We start from the raw sequence: 15,222 nt of genomic DNA on the forward strand, positions 1-15,222 counted from the left end.
AAAGGAAGTAATTGTAATCAGAAAAGTATTTTGAGAACATTTCCTTCCTTTTGCTATCCTGATGTCTGTGAACATTTTAGACTGTAGAAGTGGTGAAAATTGAGCCATGTTCTTTGTAAAAATTTTTAAGCAACATGAGTATTTGCAAAATTAAATGAAAAAAAATTAATCTTGCTTTTATGCCATGTCCATGTAAGCCAATATTTATTTTTTCCCCAGCTGGATACAGCAAAAAGGCTTCTAAAAAATCCTCTTTTTTGTTTTTACATTGTAGAAACACTCTCTCAGGAAAGAAAACCCTCTTGAAGTCTTAAGATATTTTCCAACACTTAATTGTTTGGTTAAGCAGATTTGAGATTAAAAAAAGGAGAAACAGGCTTGGAAAAAGATGATTAAATATCTATTGCTTGTGTCTTTTTCATTTATATCAGACTTGATCAGAGTCTCTCCCCTATTTTAGAAAGATTAATAATAATGAAAAACTTGACTACAGTATCTATTTTGAATATTGGCATATGACACATGGCATTCAGACATTTTATTTTTCTGTGTATTATGATTAACTTAAAACTGGATTTGTTTATTTTTTTAAAGCTTGTATAATGCTACTAATGAATTTACTTTTACATAAAAATATTTAAATTACAATTCTGAAAGAATAGTTTTGAATTATGAGTTACTCAACTTTTGGAAAATAATTCAATTATCATTATGACTACTATAATGTAAAAAAAGATTTAGTGTCGTTTTTTTCTTAGGCATAGATTTACACAAGTATCTGCATTTATAATTGTTAATTATTCTTGCCAAAAATATTTTTTTAGTGTTTTGCATTTTCATAGGTATTTTTCAAGCTGCTGATGAAATTTTTGTTTAAAAAATGCTGAAACTTCTTTCAGAAATCCATTTGCCACTGACAATTGACAAGAAAGTGGTTTGGAAAATTCACATAGCATTATCATAAAATGACTGCTTTTGCAGACTATCCTCAAGACCTCTGAATCTAAAATTTAGAAAAAAGAGAAAATAAAACCTTTTTCTTTTTCTTGATATTTTTTTCATTTTCTAAGTGTGGTTGAGCTTGCACATATTGCCTCTGTTGGAATAAGAATTACTCAGTTGTATCTGTATAGCCACACCTCCTTTATCCTATTTTTTCTTGAGAAATAATATTTTTATATTTTAATTTAATAAAAGTCATTATTAGATAACAAAATAATATAATTATTGGTTTTATCTTTAAAATTTTGACTATGAACCTATTATTTGTGAAAAGGCACAGTATTTCCTGTTTACCATAATTAATTGTCTACTGATAAGAAAAAAATCAGCATTTCACTTTAATTTCTGATTTTAATGAGAATTTGATTTAAAGTGTATTCAGTGAGACAACATAATTTATGTGTTAGGAAGAAACAATGAAGGAGAGTTTTCTTCACAAGATCTGGAAGATGGGAAATGATGCATTCCTAATTGTTTGTGAAATTTGTTTGTTGTCTGTCAAGTTTTGCTTTCTTTTGCCATAAAATTTAATTTAATCTTGGTTCTTTAGGTGCCATAAATTAGCTTAAATGTATATGGTGTTTACTGCGAAATGCTTTACATTAACACATCTTTGTCCTTCCCTTGGTATGTTTGTTTTTCTGAGGTACTCTTCTGAATATTAAATCTCCTTGTTTTGTGAATTCTGTCTTTCTGCAGTTTGAATTTCTGTTGGGGATTTCTATATGGATGGCGTTAAAATTTGGGACGCAATTACTCCATTAACATAAAGTAAATGAAGAGATGACAATGTTGATTAGAAAAAAAGATAAGCCTTTATTTTTCTCCCCCATCATATATTTAATGTGGACATATAGATGCTAGTGAGACAGCATTAGATCAGACTCAAGAAGAGTTATGAGAAATTAAAACTACAAACCAACAGCTAAAAATGGGCTCTTACATTCCACAGCCATCCTGCAAGCAGTGTTGCAACTGCACAGCAGTACACACAATCCTAGAGCAGCTCTGGCTGAGATCATTGGAGCCTGAAGACAAATTGTCACAGAATTCCGGACTGGCTGAGGTGGACAGGACCTCTGGCGATCGCACAGCCCAACCCCTCTGCTCAAGCAGGGCCACCCAGAATGAACTGCCCAGGACCATGTCCAAACAGTTTTGGAATACCTCTGAGATGGAGACTCCACAACCACTTCAGGCAACCCGTGCCAGTGTATGGTCACGCTCACAGAAACAAAGTGCTTCCTGATGTTGAGATGGTACCTCATGTGTTCCAGAGTGTGCCCATGGGCTGGCTGCCACCAGGTGCCATCCAAACGAGCCTGGCTCCCTGCTCTTTATACCCTTCAGGTATTCCTGCACATGTATGAGATCCCCTGAGCCTTCTTTAGGCTGAACAGCCTCAGCTCTCATAGCCTCTTCTTACACAAAATATAGTCCAGTAGCTTAATTACCTTAGCGACCCTTCCCTGGATTCTCTCCAGGATCACCTACCCTGACCTGCTGGCAACTCTTGTAAAGTAGCCCTGAAGACTACTGGTGGTTTTGCCACAAAGGCTCATCACTGGCTTGGTGTCCACCAGTACCCTCAGGTCCTTTTCTGCCAAGCTGCTTTCCAATTGTGTGGTCCCCAGCCTGTGCTTGTGCCTGGAGTTATTCCTCCCCAGGTGCACAATTTTTTGGTGTTTTTTTGGGTTTTGGTTTGGTTTTTTTTTTTGACTGTAACTTTGATACATACTTTGGAGCAGTGTATTGCTGTGAATTCATGGGTTTCATACAGGCATGAGTTGGCAACATGTTTAATTGCACTGTATTACTGGAAATGAATCTGTACACTTGGAAGATAAATCACACGTACTTGAACATAAAATTTAATTCATTCAAAATGTATATAAAAATACTTGGGAAATAGTGAATACAGATACTGTGCTTTCAAAGAGAAAGGTATTCAGATCAATCTTCAATTTTTAAACTCCAAAACTGTTCATAAAAATTGCAAGTTTTGGACATTGCAAAATGTCCAATTTCCAGTGCACTAGTGGTAGAAAATACTGAGAAGTGTCCTCCAGAAGTGTTTAGTGTAACAGTTGTCTCTGCAATATTCTATCTGACATGAAGTGGCAAAAAAATGCATTAGTAAGTGTTTAGAGCACAGTTCTCGCCTAGAAACATCCAAACAAAATTAAATTGTTATCTTAAAAAATCCTTTATTACAGTGACCACAGTAAGCAGTCTGTTTCTGTATTATCAAGAAAAAAATGGAGTAAAATGAATGGTAGAAAATGAGTAAGAAAGTGCAGCTATTATCAAAAGACCTTTGAAAGTATTCATTCTGAAAAATCATTAATTCAGTACTTCCTGCTCCCAATTTTTTTTTAAAATGTCCACCTATTCCAGCAAAAGAAGAGAATTTGATTAATGTTGTGCCATTTTTCTATTATTTTTAGCACTGTTTTGAATGTTTTTTTGATATTTCTGAAAGCACTCAAAATGTATGTCTCATTTTACATAAGTTGTTAATAGGAAACCAAGCAGTGGTGAATACAGAGGAGGTATCCAAACAAACCAAGATATCAGCATCAGCAGCAGCTTGCAGAGTAGTCTGCAAGGATAGGGCCATGATGTTCCCAATAAGCCTACTGTCTTTGGAGTACTGCACAGCATAAGTGAGAGAACCTTGAGAGGTGGGAGAAGGAATGCCTGTCCAAACAGCATTTGCCAGCTTGCCAGCCACACTCTTCGATTTAAAGTTTGGAAGATCTCTTAGACTTTGAAAGAATTTTTCCTCAGCTGATGCCTCCTAATAGTTTGCTAAAATAGTAGGGGTCTACTCTCTGCAAGAGCTTTGTTAGACCCTTAATTGATTCCTCTGACTTACCCACCTGCACTCTATAACTTTTGTATTTCCATCTGTAATGCAGTCTATACATAGTTTTTTCCAGCCAGTTAAGCTGACTGGAAAAGGTCAGTGTATAAAATACACTGGCAATGTAGAATAAAGCAAACTATAATCTTCATAGAGTTCTTGGGGTTTTTTGGGAAAGAAGCTGCAATAATTTTATTGTTGGTGATACCTCTGTATTCCAGTGCATTTAGGAAAAAAAGAATGTTCTACCATTAGTCACAGTGTTTTGTAACAGTAGTGTCTTTAGTGCTGCCATGTAAAACTCAGATATAGTGAAGCTTTTTAAAAGTAAACTCCTTACTCTTATATCTCTTCCTTTTCTTTTATAAACATCTGGAAATGATTCTCTTGTTTTAACCCAAAACTGCTCTAAACAGGCCATCCATGGTACCAAATAGAAATTATGGTATATTTGGCATTTATCTGCCATGTTCAAGGGAAAATGAAACCATTTTGATTTCTGCATGTGTGATTCCCTCCAGGAATATGTACTTCCAGGGTGTGAAGAACTTCGCAGGGTTCTCTTTGCCTTTTTCTGTAGTTTTCTTATGGTGATATAGTGAGGTGCTCGGTATTTATGACTTTCTCCTCTTTGAAATACAGGAAGCAGGGAAGAGTTGTCTAAAAAAGTCTCATGCCATTGTTTTTGCTTGCTTATGAATCTGACTGCGTATTGATCTTGTTTCACTAGACTGGACCATTATCTATGATCTACCTGGAGCACAGCAATCAACATAAACAGCTGGTTTCCTCCCATGCCTAATCATGGCCTTAATAACAGAATTTAGGACAGAAAACTTGTAATAACCATAAAGCAATCTAGAAAATACTTTTCCTAATTATTTTTAACAGAGAAAAAGCCAAAAAGCTGCTTATTCAGCTCACTATCCAGCAACGTCCATTTCAATCACAGCTTTCCTTAGCAAGTCTAATAATATTTTGGCCCTTGCTGAGATAGCATTTATCTACATAGGGTAAAAAAAAAAAAGGAAACTCAAAGTTCAGTAGGGAACAACTTTATGTGGTGATGCTTGTCAAACTAGTCCTGTGTACAGTGGAACTGTTTCACTTGCTGAATGCCTGTCACTAATACCTCAATTAATTTCTTTATTTCTTCCTAACCATTTTTTCACTTGCTGAAAGTTAATTTCTGCAATAGTTCTCCTTTCTGAGCTGCTCTGTCTGAAATGGAAAATGTTTTCATTTCTGCTTGTTTACTTTATAGGTTCTTGCAGACTTTCTTACATTACATTTGATTGTTGCATTTAATTTCAGGAAGGCTTTAATTCTTTAAAGATGGCCTCACTTCTCAGTCACTCCTAGTTACAAACATTTAATCATTTACCTCAGTGCAAACAGTCCATCAGGTTTTTAACAACAGAACAATGACACACAAAAATGGAAATCCATATTATGAAAGAGGCCCTAAATCAACCCTTACTGATTAATTTCCCCTTTATTCACAAAGCCTAAATCATTCTGACTGAATCAATCAAAAAGCTATTACCTTCATACTTGCAAGTGTTACTTTCAAAATCAATGAAAGCTGAATTTATTTTTAAGATGCGATATATTGCCAAAATAAAAGTTCCCATTTTCTTAAGCTAGAGATTTATCAAAAGCTGTTACAGCTGGTAAAATCTTAGGGTTTTACCCTGTATATTTTTTGTGTTTTTAAATTTTTAACTTTGTCCACATTTTCCAGTTTCATTTACTTCAATAGCTGAATTTCTCTTCATTTTGTGAAAGTATTTTTTTTGCTTCTGTACATGAAGGCTCTCAGACGGAACACATATTCAGTAATAGGAACTTCCTAGGGATATATCAGTTGGCATTAGCTTTGGCTATAATCGCCATAAAATCAGGGAGTTCAGTATCCTGAATGAACTAAAGAAGGACAGAAGCAGCATACAGACTTTGGGGCAGCAACCAAGAAAATTAAGAAAGTTGGCTGATGTCCTTGCAAGGCTGCTCTCTGTCATCTTTGGAACATCATGGGGATCTGGGAAGGTACATGGTGACTGGAAAGAAATAAAAGCCTGAAGGTCAGCCCAAGAAACTACAGGCTCATCTTTACCTCATTCCCTGGGAAAATCTGGCAGTTGTCTTACCAGAAGTAAATTATATCTGACCACCCTACTGTGACAAAATGGCCTCACCAAAACTTCAGAAATCACTTTGTGCAGTTGTACAGACTTTGGAGCTTCTTATTTTTATATGCAGAGTCTTAAGTGTATCTGAACCATCTTATGAATCAGATAACACCTTTCAACTAGCAAACAAGCTGAGATCTTTGACAGTGAAGTTCCTTCCAGCATGTTAAATCAAAGTTTTTTGTTTTCAAATAAGCACATCCAACATCCTTGCCTATAATATATTCAGTATTAATATATTATATTATGTTATGTTATATTATATTAATCATTAAAATATCAATTTCATAGGATTAGATTAAATTTAAACAAAACATTACTATCTACTTTTATTGGGAGAGGGTGGGGAAGGGTGACTATGAGTAAGCAGTCTTATTCTGATAGAATCACTTGCAGGGCAAGAGAGGTAAATTCTTGTTACCAAAGGAGCAAACTCTTGCAGAAACTGAATTTAAGCTCTTCAGGAATGGATTTATTAGTGTTGTCATCCTCTTCTTCCTCCTTAGCACACATCAACATGGTTCTTTTGCTACACAGAACTTAGTCATGGCTGCTGCTTCTGCTACAGGTGTTCAGAAATTAAACTTCTAGATTTGCCACTGTTTGTCCCTACTGGTATTACTCCAGTGAGGGTGGCAGCTTTTCTTCCCTATCCAGAAGGTATTTTACTGAAATTTATTCCGCTGGAAGGAAACTGTATGTTCCTATATTCACATTCACATTCATATTCAAGGCAGCAGAAACTCAGGCAGTACTTGACTCACACTTTGAAGATCTTTTAATTTTTGGTTTTAAATAGAAAGCATACAATTTAGTGCAGTTAGTCATGCTTATTTTGGAAGACTATCTTTCAAATTCAAACAATAAGGTCCTTCCGATCTTCCTAGAAGACTTCCTATCATATATTCAATTTCATTGCAATTTACTCTTATCAGACTCCAATTGGCCTTTTGGTTTCTAAGAGGCACAAATTAACAGGAAATAGAGACTTCAGTGACTTTATTGCTATCCTTTTCTTTTCCATGAAAAATTCTGAGAATAAAAACAAAGAAGCTTATTTTCCATATAAATTGCAACTTAGTTGTTTTTTGGTAAATTGAAACATGAATGATTTATACTTTTTTCCCTTTTTGCATCTGTTTTGGGGGTGGGGAGTTGGTTTGCTGGGGTTTTTTTTTTTTTTTGCTTTTTTTAGTGTACTGTCTTAGCACAAATATTGATGTAGTAACTTAGTAATAATTGCCTCTAAAACTTAGTAATAATTGCCTCTGAAGAAAGAATGCTTTTTCCTTTTTTTTCCACACAAATTTTACCTCCTAAATTCTTTGTACCTCTAGTTCTTTTGTCTTTCACAGCTGCTTGTTTATTATGACTGCTACATTTTTTTCAGTCAGCATTTTCCAACACGTAGAGGAAATATAGAAAGTGATATGATGAAATTATAAAGAGAAAAGCATGCATGTCACATATGTAAGAAAAACTGTGCATCAGGACTGCATTTCAGAACAATGTTTTTTTCCTATTTGTGTGCCTGCCTATTGCTCTGGAAAACTTTTAATCTAAGGAAAAATAGAGATGGAATGTATTAATATTAGTTTCAACTCTAATTCTTTTTAAAAGCAGGACCATAGTAGAGATTCTCCTGAGAATAATAAACCTATTATCTCCTAAGAAAAATAAACTAATCACTGAGATTTATAAAGTAGAAAAAATGTTGTCATGTGTATTTTCCTTCCCATCCCAATGCTGTGCTGATTAACTTTAGTTTTTTACAATAGTAACTAGATCTTGGTATGGCTTAGTGATGCTGCCTGAGCAGACTGTTCATTTGTGTGCAATCCTGTTTTATCCTTTAGGAAACATTATTCTAATGCTAATACTATACTAGTTTCTGTAATCAATACAATGCCACATTTACTATATATAAACCAGTTTCAAATTTATTTTAAGAGCCAGAAAAGTCTTGGCTTCTCTATTTATTAAAAAAAAATTGTTTTGGATAATGGCTTTGGTCCCTCCTGTGAGGAATAGTGTCTGACTATCTTGGATCTTAAAGGATCTATACACATGCTTGTGCAGTAGAATTATGGAATATGAAGCAATTAGATGAATTCTTAGACACTCAAAAATTTCTATCATTGAATTAGCAATAGCAAAACCATGAATTCAGTTTGTACATATGGGATTTTCGCCAAAGTAAATAAATCAGTGTTTTAATTCACTTGGATTCAAATTTGTTTAGACTTGTCATATTTAACAAAAGAAAATCATAAGCCATAAAGGAGCAGTCAGGCATGATATTAAACAGCTGAACATGTCAAAATGATCGGCATGTAGTTATGAAGCTTCATTCAGTACATCACTGCTCTACAGTTATTGTGTTTGATTTGTACATGCTTTAGATAAATTGATGTTGGGTGTGGAAGGCAACCTTTACTTAGCTTTTTTCCACTGAGTTAAGGCATTGCTTGGACAACATTTTTCAGGCACGTGGTGTGACACTTGGGGCGTCCTGTGTAGGGCCAGGAGTTGGACTCAATAATCCTGATGGGTCCCTTCCAACTCAGCATATTTGATTCTTTGATTTTATGAATAGCTCCCCTGTTTCCTGTTTCCCCTGTTTCAGGCACACTGATATAAAGATCCTTTTTTTTTTTCTGTTGTTATTTATTGATATCTATGGCCAGTAAATAAGGTATTTACAAACAAATTTTTTGCTTATCATATTTCTCCACTGATTTTTCCAGCAAATGAAAAGTCTTGCATGTGCCGCACATGCAAATCAAAATGAACACTTTGTTCTGTGCAGCTGTATAAGAAAGAATTCAGTTCTAGGTCATTTGTTACTAATCCTTTTTGATCTCAGTGCCCTGTTAAAACCTTGACATTTGAGTTTTCATAAGCAGGCAACTATTATTAGTAAGTTACTTCATGAATGGTAAATGGCTTCACAACAGTTCCAAATCATGTATTTTCCTGTCAATACTCTTTGCAGCATGTTGTGCTCTGCCTCATCAGAAGAAAGGAGAACAGCTTATGTATTATTAATAAGCAACTCATTTATAGATATAAAGTTGGTAATCTTTGAATATTAATTGGAAGAATTCTAAAGGAATTAATATAACAGAGACGCAGAAAGAAGATTCCTTCCTCTAAGTGTTGAATAGCATATTATTTTTGGACTATAAATTATTTACATGGAGTTGCTGCTTAGAAGCAGGAATCTTTTATCTTTCAATCCTTGTTTTAAACCTGATCAGCAAAATGACATCTATCTTCACTTTTCCCCTAGAGCCTGACAGTCATGAAAGCATAGCCATTTTTAGGCAGATGTTTGCTGCTGATAAGATGCATTAAAGCATGGACCATTAGCTGAACTGTTTTGTAAGTCATCAAAGATTCAGATTGTTTAACAAATTGATATCTATGCAGAAAACAAAAGACAGAGAAGGTCTGTGTAATGCTGCAGTAGTTCTTATTGACTGTCTTGAAGATCAACAAGAAGTGCTACATTGGGCAGAGTACGAACAGAATGACAATGGGGCCTGTTTCAAAACAAGCTTAAAAGTGAATGAAATACATCATTTATTAAAGTAATAGATCCCACTCACTACATCTCCCAAACATGCTGAAGCAAAATTTTTTTCTGCCTACTCACATCTATTGCTGTCATATTTAAATGAATTAAAATATAACTTAAGCTTTGCAGAGAAACACATCCTAAAACTATGATGCGATACTTATGTGTGTGTGCTGCATGCAGTTTACAATTCACAGGTAGAGTGTGACCTAAATATAAAGATTACAAATGGAAATCTGAATAGTAATAATTAAATAGCTGAATGGAATAGAAACAAACAAACAAAAAACCCCAAAAAAACCACAAAGAAAAAACAAAGGATATGAAAAGAGTAAAGATGAGCAGAAGTGTAAAATATTCACTGAAAAACAGATGAAAATTTTAGCATAATGCAACAATTGGTCTGGGGGAGAAAAAGCCAAAATATGAGATATATGCTGGTAAATATTTAATGGAGAAAGACAAGCAAGAATAAAAAACATTGGAAAAAATGGAAGACAATATATGCCCCAGAAATAAATAAAAAAAAAAAAAACAAAAAAAAAAAAACGTAAAGAAGACAAGAAATGAACAAAGGAAGGAAATTGGCTGAAAAGAGAGGCAAGGAAAGAAAGAAATGAATAATGTTACTCTGTGTGCATGTGTCTAGAGATGAGAAATTTCCTACTTAAATGCAGACTATGCATACATACATATACATATATATGTCATTTCATGGTATTAACTATGACTGTATATATTTAAAGTTATTTTAATGTCAGAATCACAGAATGGGTAGCGTTGGAAGGCACCACAGGTCATCCTAGAGCACATGTCGCAAGATTGTGTCCAGACTGTTCTTGAATGTCTTCATCAAGGGAGACTTCACAGTCTGTCTGGACAATCTGTTCCAATGCATGGTCACTCACACAGTAAAGAAGTTCTTCCTCATATTCAGGTGGAACTTCCTGTGCATCGGTTTCTGCCCATTGCCTCTTCTTGTATTGCTCAGCGCCACCAGGCAGAGCCTGGAAATACCATCTTGACACTCTCCCTTCAGAAACTTATAGATATTGATGAGGTCCCTCTCAGACTTCTCTTCTTGAGGCTAAATAGGCCCAGCTCTCTCAGCCTTTACTTGTAAAAGAGATACTCAAGTCCATTGCCATCCACTGGACCTCTTCCAGGATCTCCATGTTTCTTTTCTCCTAAGGAACCCAGATCTGGACATGGTATTTCATATGTGGCCTCAGTAAGGCTGAGTAGTCCCTTGATCTAGTGGCAAAGCTTTTCCTGATGCACCCCAGGACATAATTGTCCTTCTTGGCTATAAGGACACAATGCTGGCTTATGGGCTGCTTGTTGTCCACCAGGACTTCCAGGTCCTTCTCTGCAGAACTGCTGTCTAGCAGGTTGGCCCCCAGCCTGTGCTGTTGCATTGGGTTATTCTTCCCCAGGTGTAGGACTCTGCATTTGTCTTTGTTGAATGTCAGATGGTTCTCCTCTGCCCATCTCTGCTGTCTGTTGGGTCCTTCTGAAGGGTTGCACAGCCCTCTGGGGTATCAGCCACTCCTCAGAGGTTTGTGTCATCAGTGAACTTGCTGAAGAGGCCTCTGTCCCTTCATCCAAGTGATTGATCAATAAGTTAAGCAATACTGGACCCAGCATGGAATCTTGAGGGATGCCATTTTTGACAGGCCTCCAATTAGATCCTGTGCTACTGATTATGACCCTCTGGGATCTGCCATTCAGCCAGTCCACCTCAATCCATCTCACTGTCTACTGCCCATTCTGTCCACACTTCCTCAGTTCATCAGTAAGGATATTGTGAGAGACAGTGTTGAAAGCCTTGCTAAAGGCAAGATAGACAATACTCACTGCTCTTCCCACATCCATCTGGGTAGTTTTATCATTGTAGAAGACAATTAAGTCGGTCAAGGATGATTTACCTGTAGTGAATGCATGCTGACTTCCTGTTCTCCTCCTTTATCCATGTGGATAGAGATGAGGCTGACTGGCGCATACTTACCAGGGTCCTTCTTGCCCTTTTTGAAGACTGTCCTCATACAATGTCCTCATGCAATTGTCTGATAGATCTTATAGATAAACTTGTTCTGCCAAATGTTTTGATAGATCAGGGTATTTTCATGTCCTGACATTTTTAGATTTGTGAACTTCAAGTATAGTTCCAAGTACTTTCCATGAGAGTTTAAATTTGTGAAAAATGGAACTAGTTAGGAGATTTAAAGAAAAAATCTTGGACAAAGAATCAGGTAAATCTTTGCAGTTGTAATCTTGTGAGGATGTTATGGTAGCCATGCTAAGCTCAGCAATACCAAATAAAATTTTTTTTTTCCTCCTCTAAGCTTTGGATTGCATCCTGTGACTGGTAAATAATATATGTTAGCTCTGGAGTTATTCTTATCTTTTAACACTCTATAGTTTTTCTTCCTTGTCTTTTTGCTGCTGGAGTCCATTATTGCAGATAAGGGGATAGATGTATTACATTGGCTAAACATTCATTAATGTAGACAGCATTAATTAAAACACTTTGAAATTTACTACTACTTCAGCAGGAATGGAATGGGACCCCTTATACTGGTGCTGTGAAGACTTTATTTATCTTAATGAAAAAATACTTTTAAAAATATATATACTTAGCAGGTTGCTTTGTTCTAACTTAGAGGCAAAAGAAATCAAATCTTGTGTAAACATTAGAAGAAAAGCTAAGGCAGGTATGAGGATTGGAATAAAGTTCTGTTCTGGCTTGCAGAGTGGTGTTATGTCCTTTCCTTTGTCTTTTCAAATCTGGACTATCCCCAGTGATCCAAATGTGTAAATTTAATTGAAACCTGTGTTCCACTTCACATCCTTTTTATCCCGCATACTATGCTAAAGTTTCTTCAAGCTGTCTCCATCTGCTGCCTGAATATCATTCCTCAGTAAAAAATTATTTTTTACCCTTCACATCACTTCAGTCCATAAAAGTTTATCAGTCCCACCCTCCATTCAAAGACATTCGATGTGTTAGCTGACTTTCTCTTAGATCCCAGATTTCTCTGAACAAGGTTTTCATTGATGTCAAGGCAAAAGTCCTGTTAACCTCTCACAGAAGTGTCCATTCTAAATAGTTTTGTTAATCAGTGATTACATGGTTGGGGAAATTTTCCTATGTATTTTTAAAGATTCTCAGTCTAATTTTTTGCTTGAAAGAAATTTTCTAACTCCAATACATGGTCTCACTGGACACTGGCTAATTTTTTATAGCAAGCTTCTAAAGGAAGTGCACAGAGGGACTTTATGTCTAAAATGTCAGTCTTCTAGAAAATTTCAAAAGCAAATGAAATAACAAGAGGATCCAATGCAGAGTAGTGTAGTTTTAAATGCAATTAATAAAAACTGCCTTGGAGCAGATAATATGTGTATATATGCGTCAACATTAATTTCATTTCTATAGAAAAAAAACCTAAACCAAACAATCCCCCTATATACCTTATACAAGTTTTAGTATGTTTTCCTACAGATTTCAAGATCAATGAATGAGTATTTCATAGTGCAGCTGACACGGGCTGTACACTAGAGGCTATGTATCAGGAATTAATTGTCACTTTGCAAGCAAATGAGATAACAGGCTTGCACAAAAATTACACTGTCTCAAAAAAATAAATGATTCCTTGGAAAGCATAAATGAACTGATAATCAGGAAGCTAGATATTAGTGGAAAGAAATAAGCTCCTTGAAACATCTCTAAACCCTAAGAGAATTTTAATAAGATATTACAAACTTTGGTAACAGAAAACCAAGCGCTAAAAGAATGGAATCTGTCAGAGTGATCATCTAGCTGTGTCTAGAGAAAAGCTGTGGAGATTTCTCACAATTTTTCTTGTCCTCTATTATAAGTACATTATTGCAAAGCAAGTAAGTTGCTTAGCTCTACCAGAATAAGATTATTTTTAAGCTTCCATTCACTCGAGATTTTATTAGTCTGGCATAAACTCAGGAGTTTTTCTTATAGTAGATGTGTCAGGAGAAAGATATAAATTTTATGGCAGATAAAAGAAAACTTGCTTTGTTTAACACTTGCAATGGCATCATGCAAACTGGCTTAGAAACCTGTATGATTCCATGACTACTGAAAAGATAATGGGCCAGATTCAGCCTCACTGAGGTTGGATATGAACCTCTTTCCTGATTTGATGGAAGCTGTAAAACCTTCTATGGAGCAAATTAACTGAAACAATAGAAGCCTTGCCCTCAATCTCAGGTTGGTATCACTTCCAGAATAAACACATAGGCAGGCATCTATTTGCAGGACACAAAAAAAAAAAAAAAAAAAAAAAAAAAAAAAAAAAAAAAAAAAAAAGATAGAAATAAAGGAGAGAAAAGCCAACAAGACTGCAAGACAGAGAAAACTAGAGAAGAAAAATGGAGAAGAAAAACAAAAACATTGGACCAAGTGTGGCCTGAAAGATATTTTTTTTTTCCTTGTAAATGAACTAGTTTGCGTAGGGACTGTTTGACCCTACACAGCCCCAGTGTTTGGGTAACCAAGTAGCCAAATGATGGCAACCATAAGATTTAGTTTCCATGGAGACAATGCATATGCTTGTACCTGGCTAAACAAAAATGAAGGAAGAAAAATGAAATTTAAAAAAAAAATGGAGGATGAAAAAATTAAATAAGTCCCAGAAAATGTAAAATAAGACTAAGTTAGCTGAAAGCCTAACAAAAGGAATTAAATCAAGGTCTATATATTTTTATAGAAGGTGGCAGATAACTCCAGACAAACTCATCTTCATGCAATTAAAAAAAACCCATTTCCTCCATCTTTTCTGCTGTGTTTTTCTTCAGAACTTGTTCAAATCATAGAGTCCTGGAATTGTAGAATGGTTTGATTTGGACCTTAAAGATCATTTATCTCCAACTCTCCTGCTGAGGCCAAGGACACCTTCCACTACACTAGGTAGCTAGAGTCCATCCAACCTGGCCTTAAACACTTCAAGGATGGGGCACCCACAAGTTTCTGGGCAACCTGTTCCAATGATTCAATCCCTCGCACAGTAAACAATTTTTATGTAATATCTAATCTAAACCTACTGTCTTTCAGTTTAAAACCATTTCCCCTTGTCTTATCACTGCAGGCTTGTGTAAACAGTCACTCTCCAAATGAAACCAAGCTTGTTAGAAACAAGTACACACCAGTTACTCCCAGCTGGTGGATTGCTATTTTTATTTAAAGTAAAACCAGTGGCATAGGAAATTAATGTGCCAGGCTGTGAATTTGAATGCCTGAGCAACCAGCACACAATCTTTAATTGCCAGTAATTTAGGAATGGTAATCTGTTGCACAAGAATAGATGAAGCCTGGGGGAGAAATTATTCCAATCAGTCCAATCAAGACTTGGCTGGGAGCTTTGTAGTAGGTAACTTACAGTCAGAGATGAAATCTTCATTGGAGCATCAGTTATAAAATTCTAGTCACTTCAGGACACTCATTGCTTCACCAATGTCCCCAGGAAACCAGGATATTTCCTGGTATATCTATTCTGTGTCAGGGACTTACAGAACTGAGAAATGACTGGGAGAATAGGAGAACAAATCCT

The 15,222-nt window shown here is 35.7% G+C and overlaps 1 protein-coding gene across 17 annotated transcripts in view; it reads left to right on the forward strand.

Moving 5' to 3' along the window:
* The window catches only part of GPC5 (glypican 5), a 603,769-nt gene that overhangs the window by 222,979 nt on the left and 365,568 nt on the right, over positions 1 to 15,222 (forward strand). Inside the window, exon 7 of one of the 17 annotated variants that reach the window (XM_038151830.1) lies at positions 1,955 to 6,364. The exons of the other annotated variants lie outside the window; for them this stretch is intronic. Coding sequence (XP_038007758.1) covers positions 1,955 to 2,251 — 297 coding nt within the window. The 3' untranslated portion in view covers positions 2,252 to 6,364. Of the gene's footprint in view, positions 1 to 1,954; positions 6,365 to 15,222 lie in introns of those variants that run through there. 17 annotated transcript variants of the gene reach the window in all.

The sequence above is a fragment of the Motacilla alba genome, chromosome 1 (assembly GCF_015832195.1).
Source record: "Motacilla alba alba isolate MOTALB_02 chromosome 1, Motacilla_alba_V1.0_pri, whole genome shotgun sequence".
NCBI classification, from domain to species: Eukaryota; Metazoa; Chordata; class Aves; order Passeriformes; family Motacillidae; genus Motacilla; species Motacilla alba.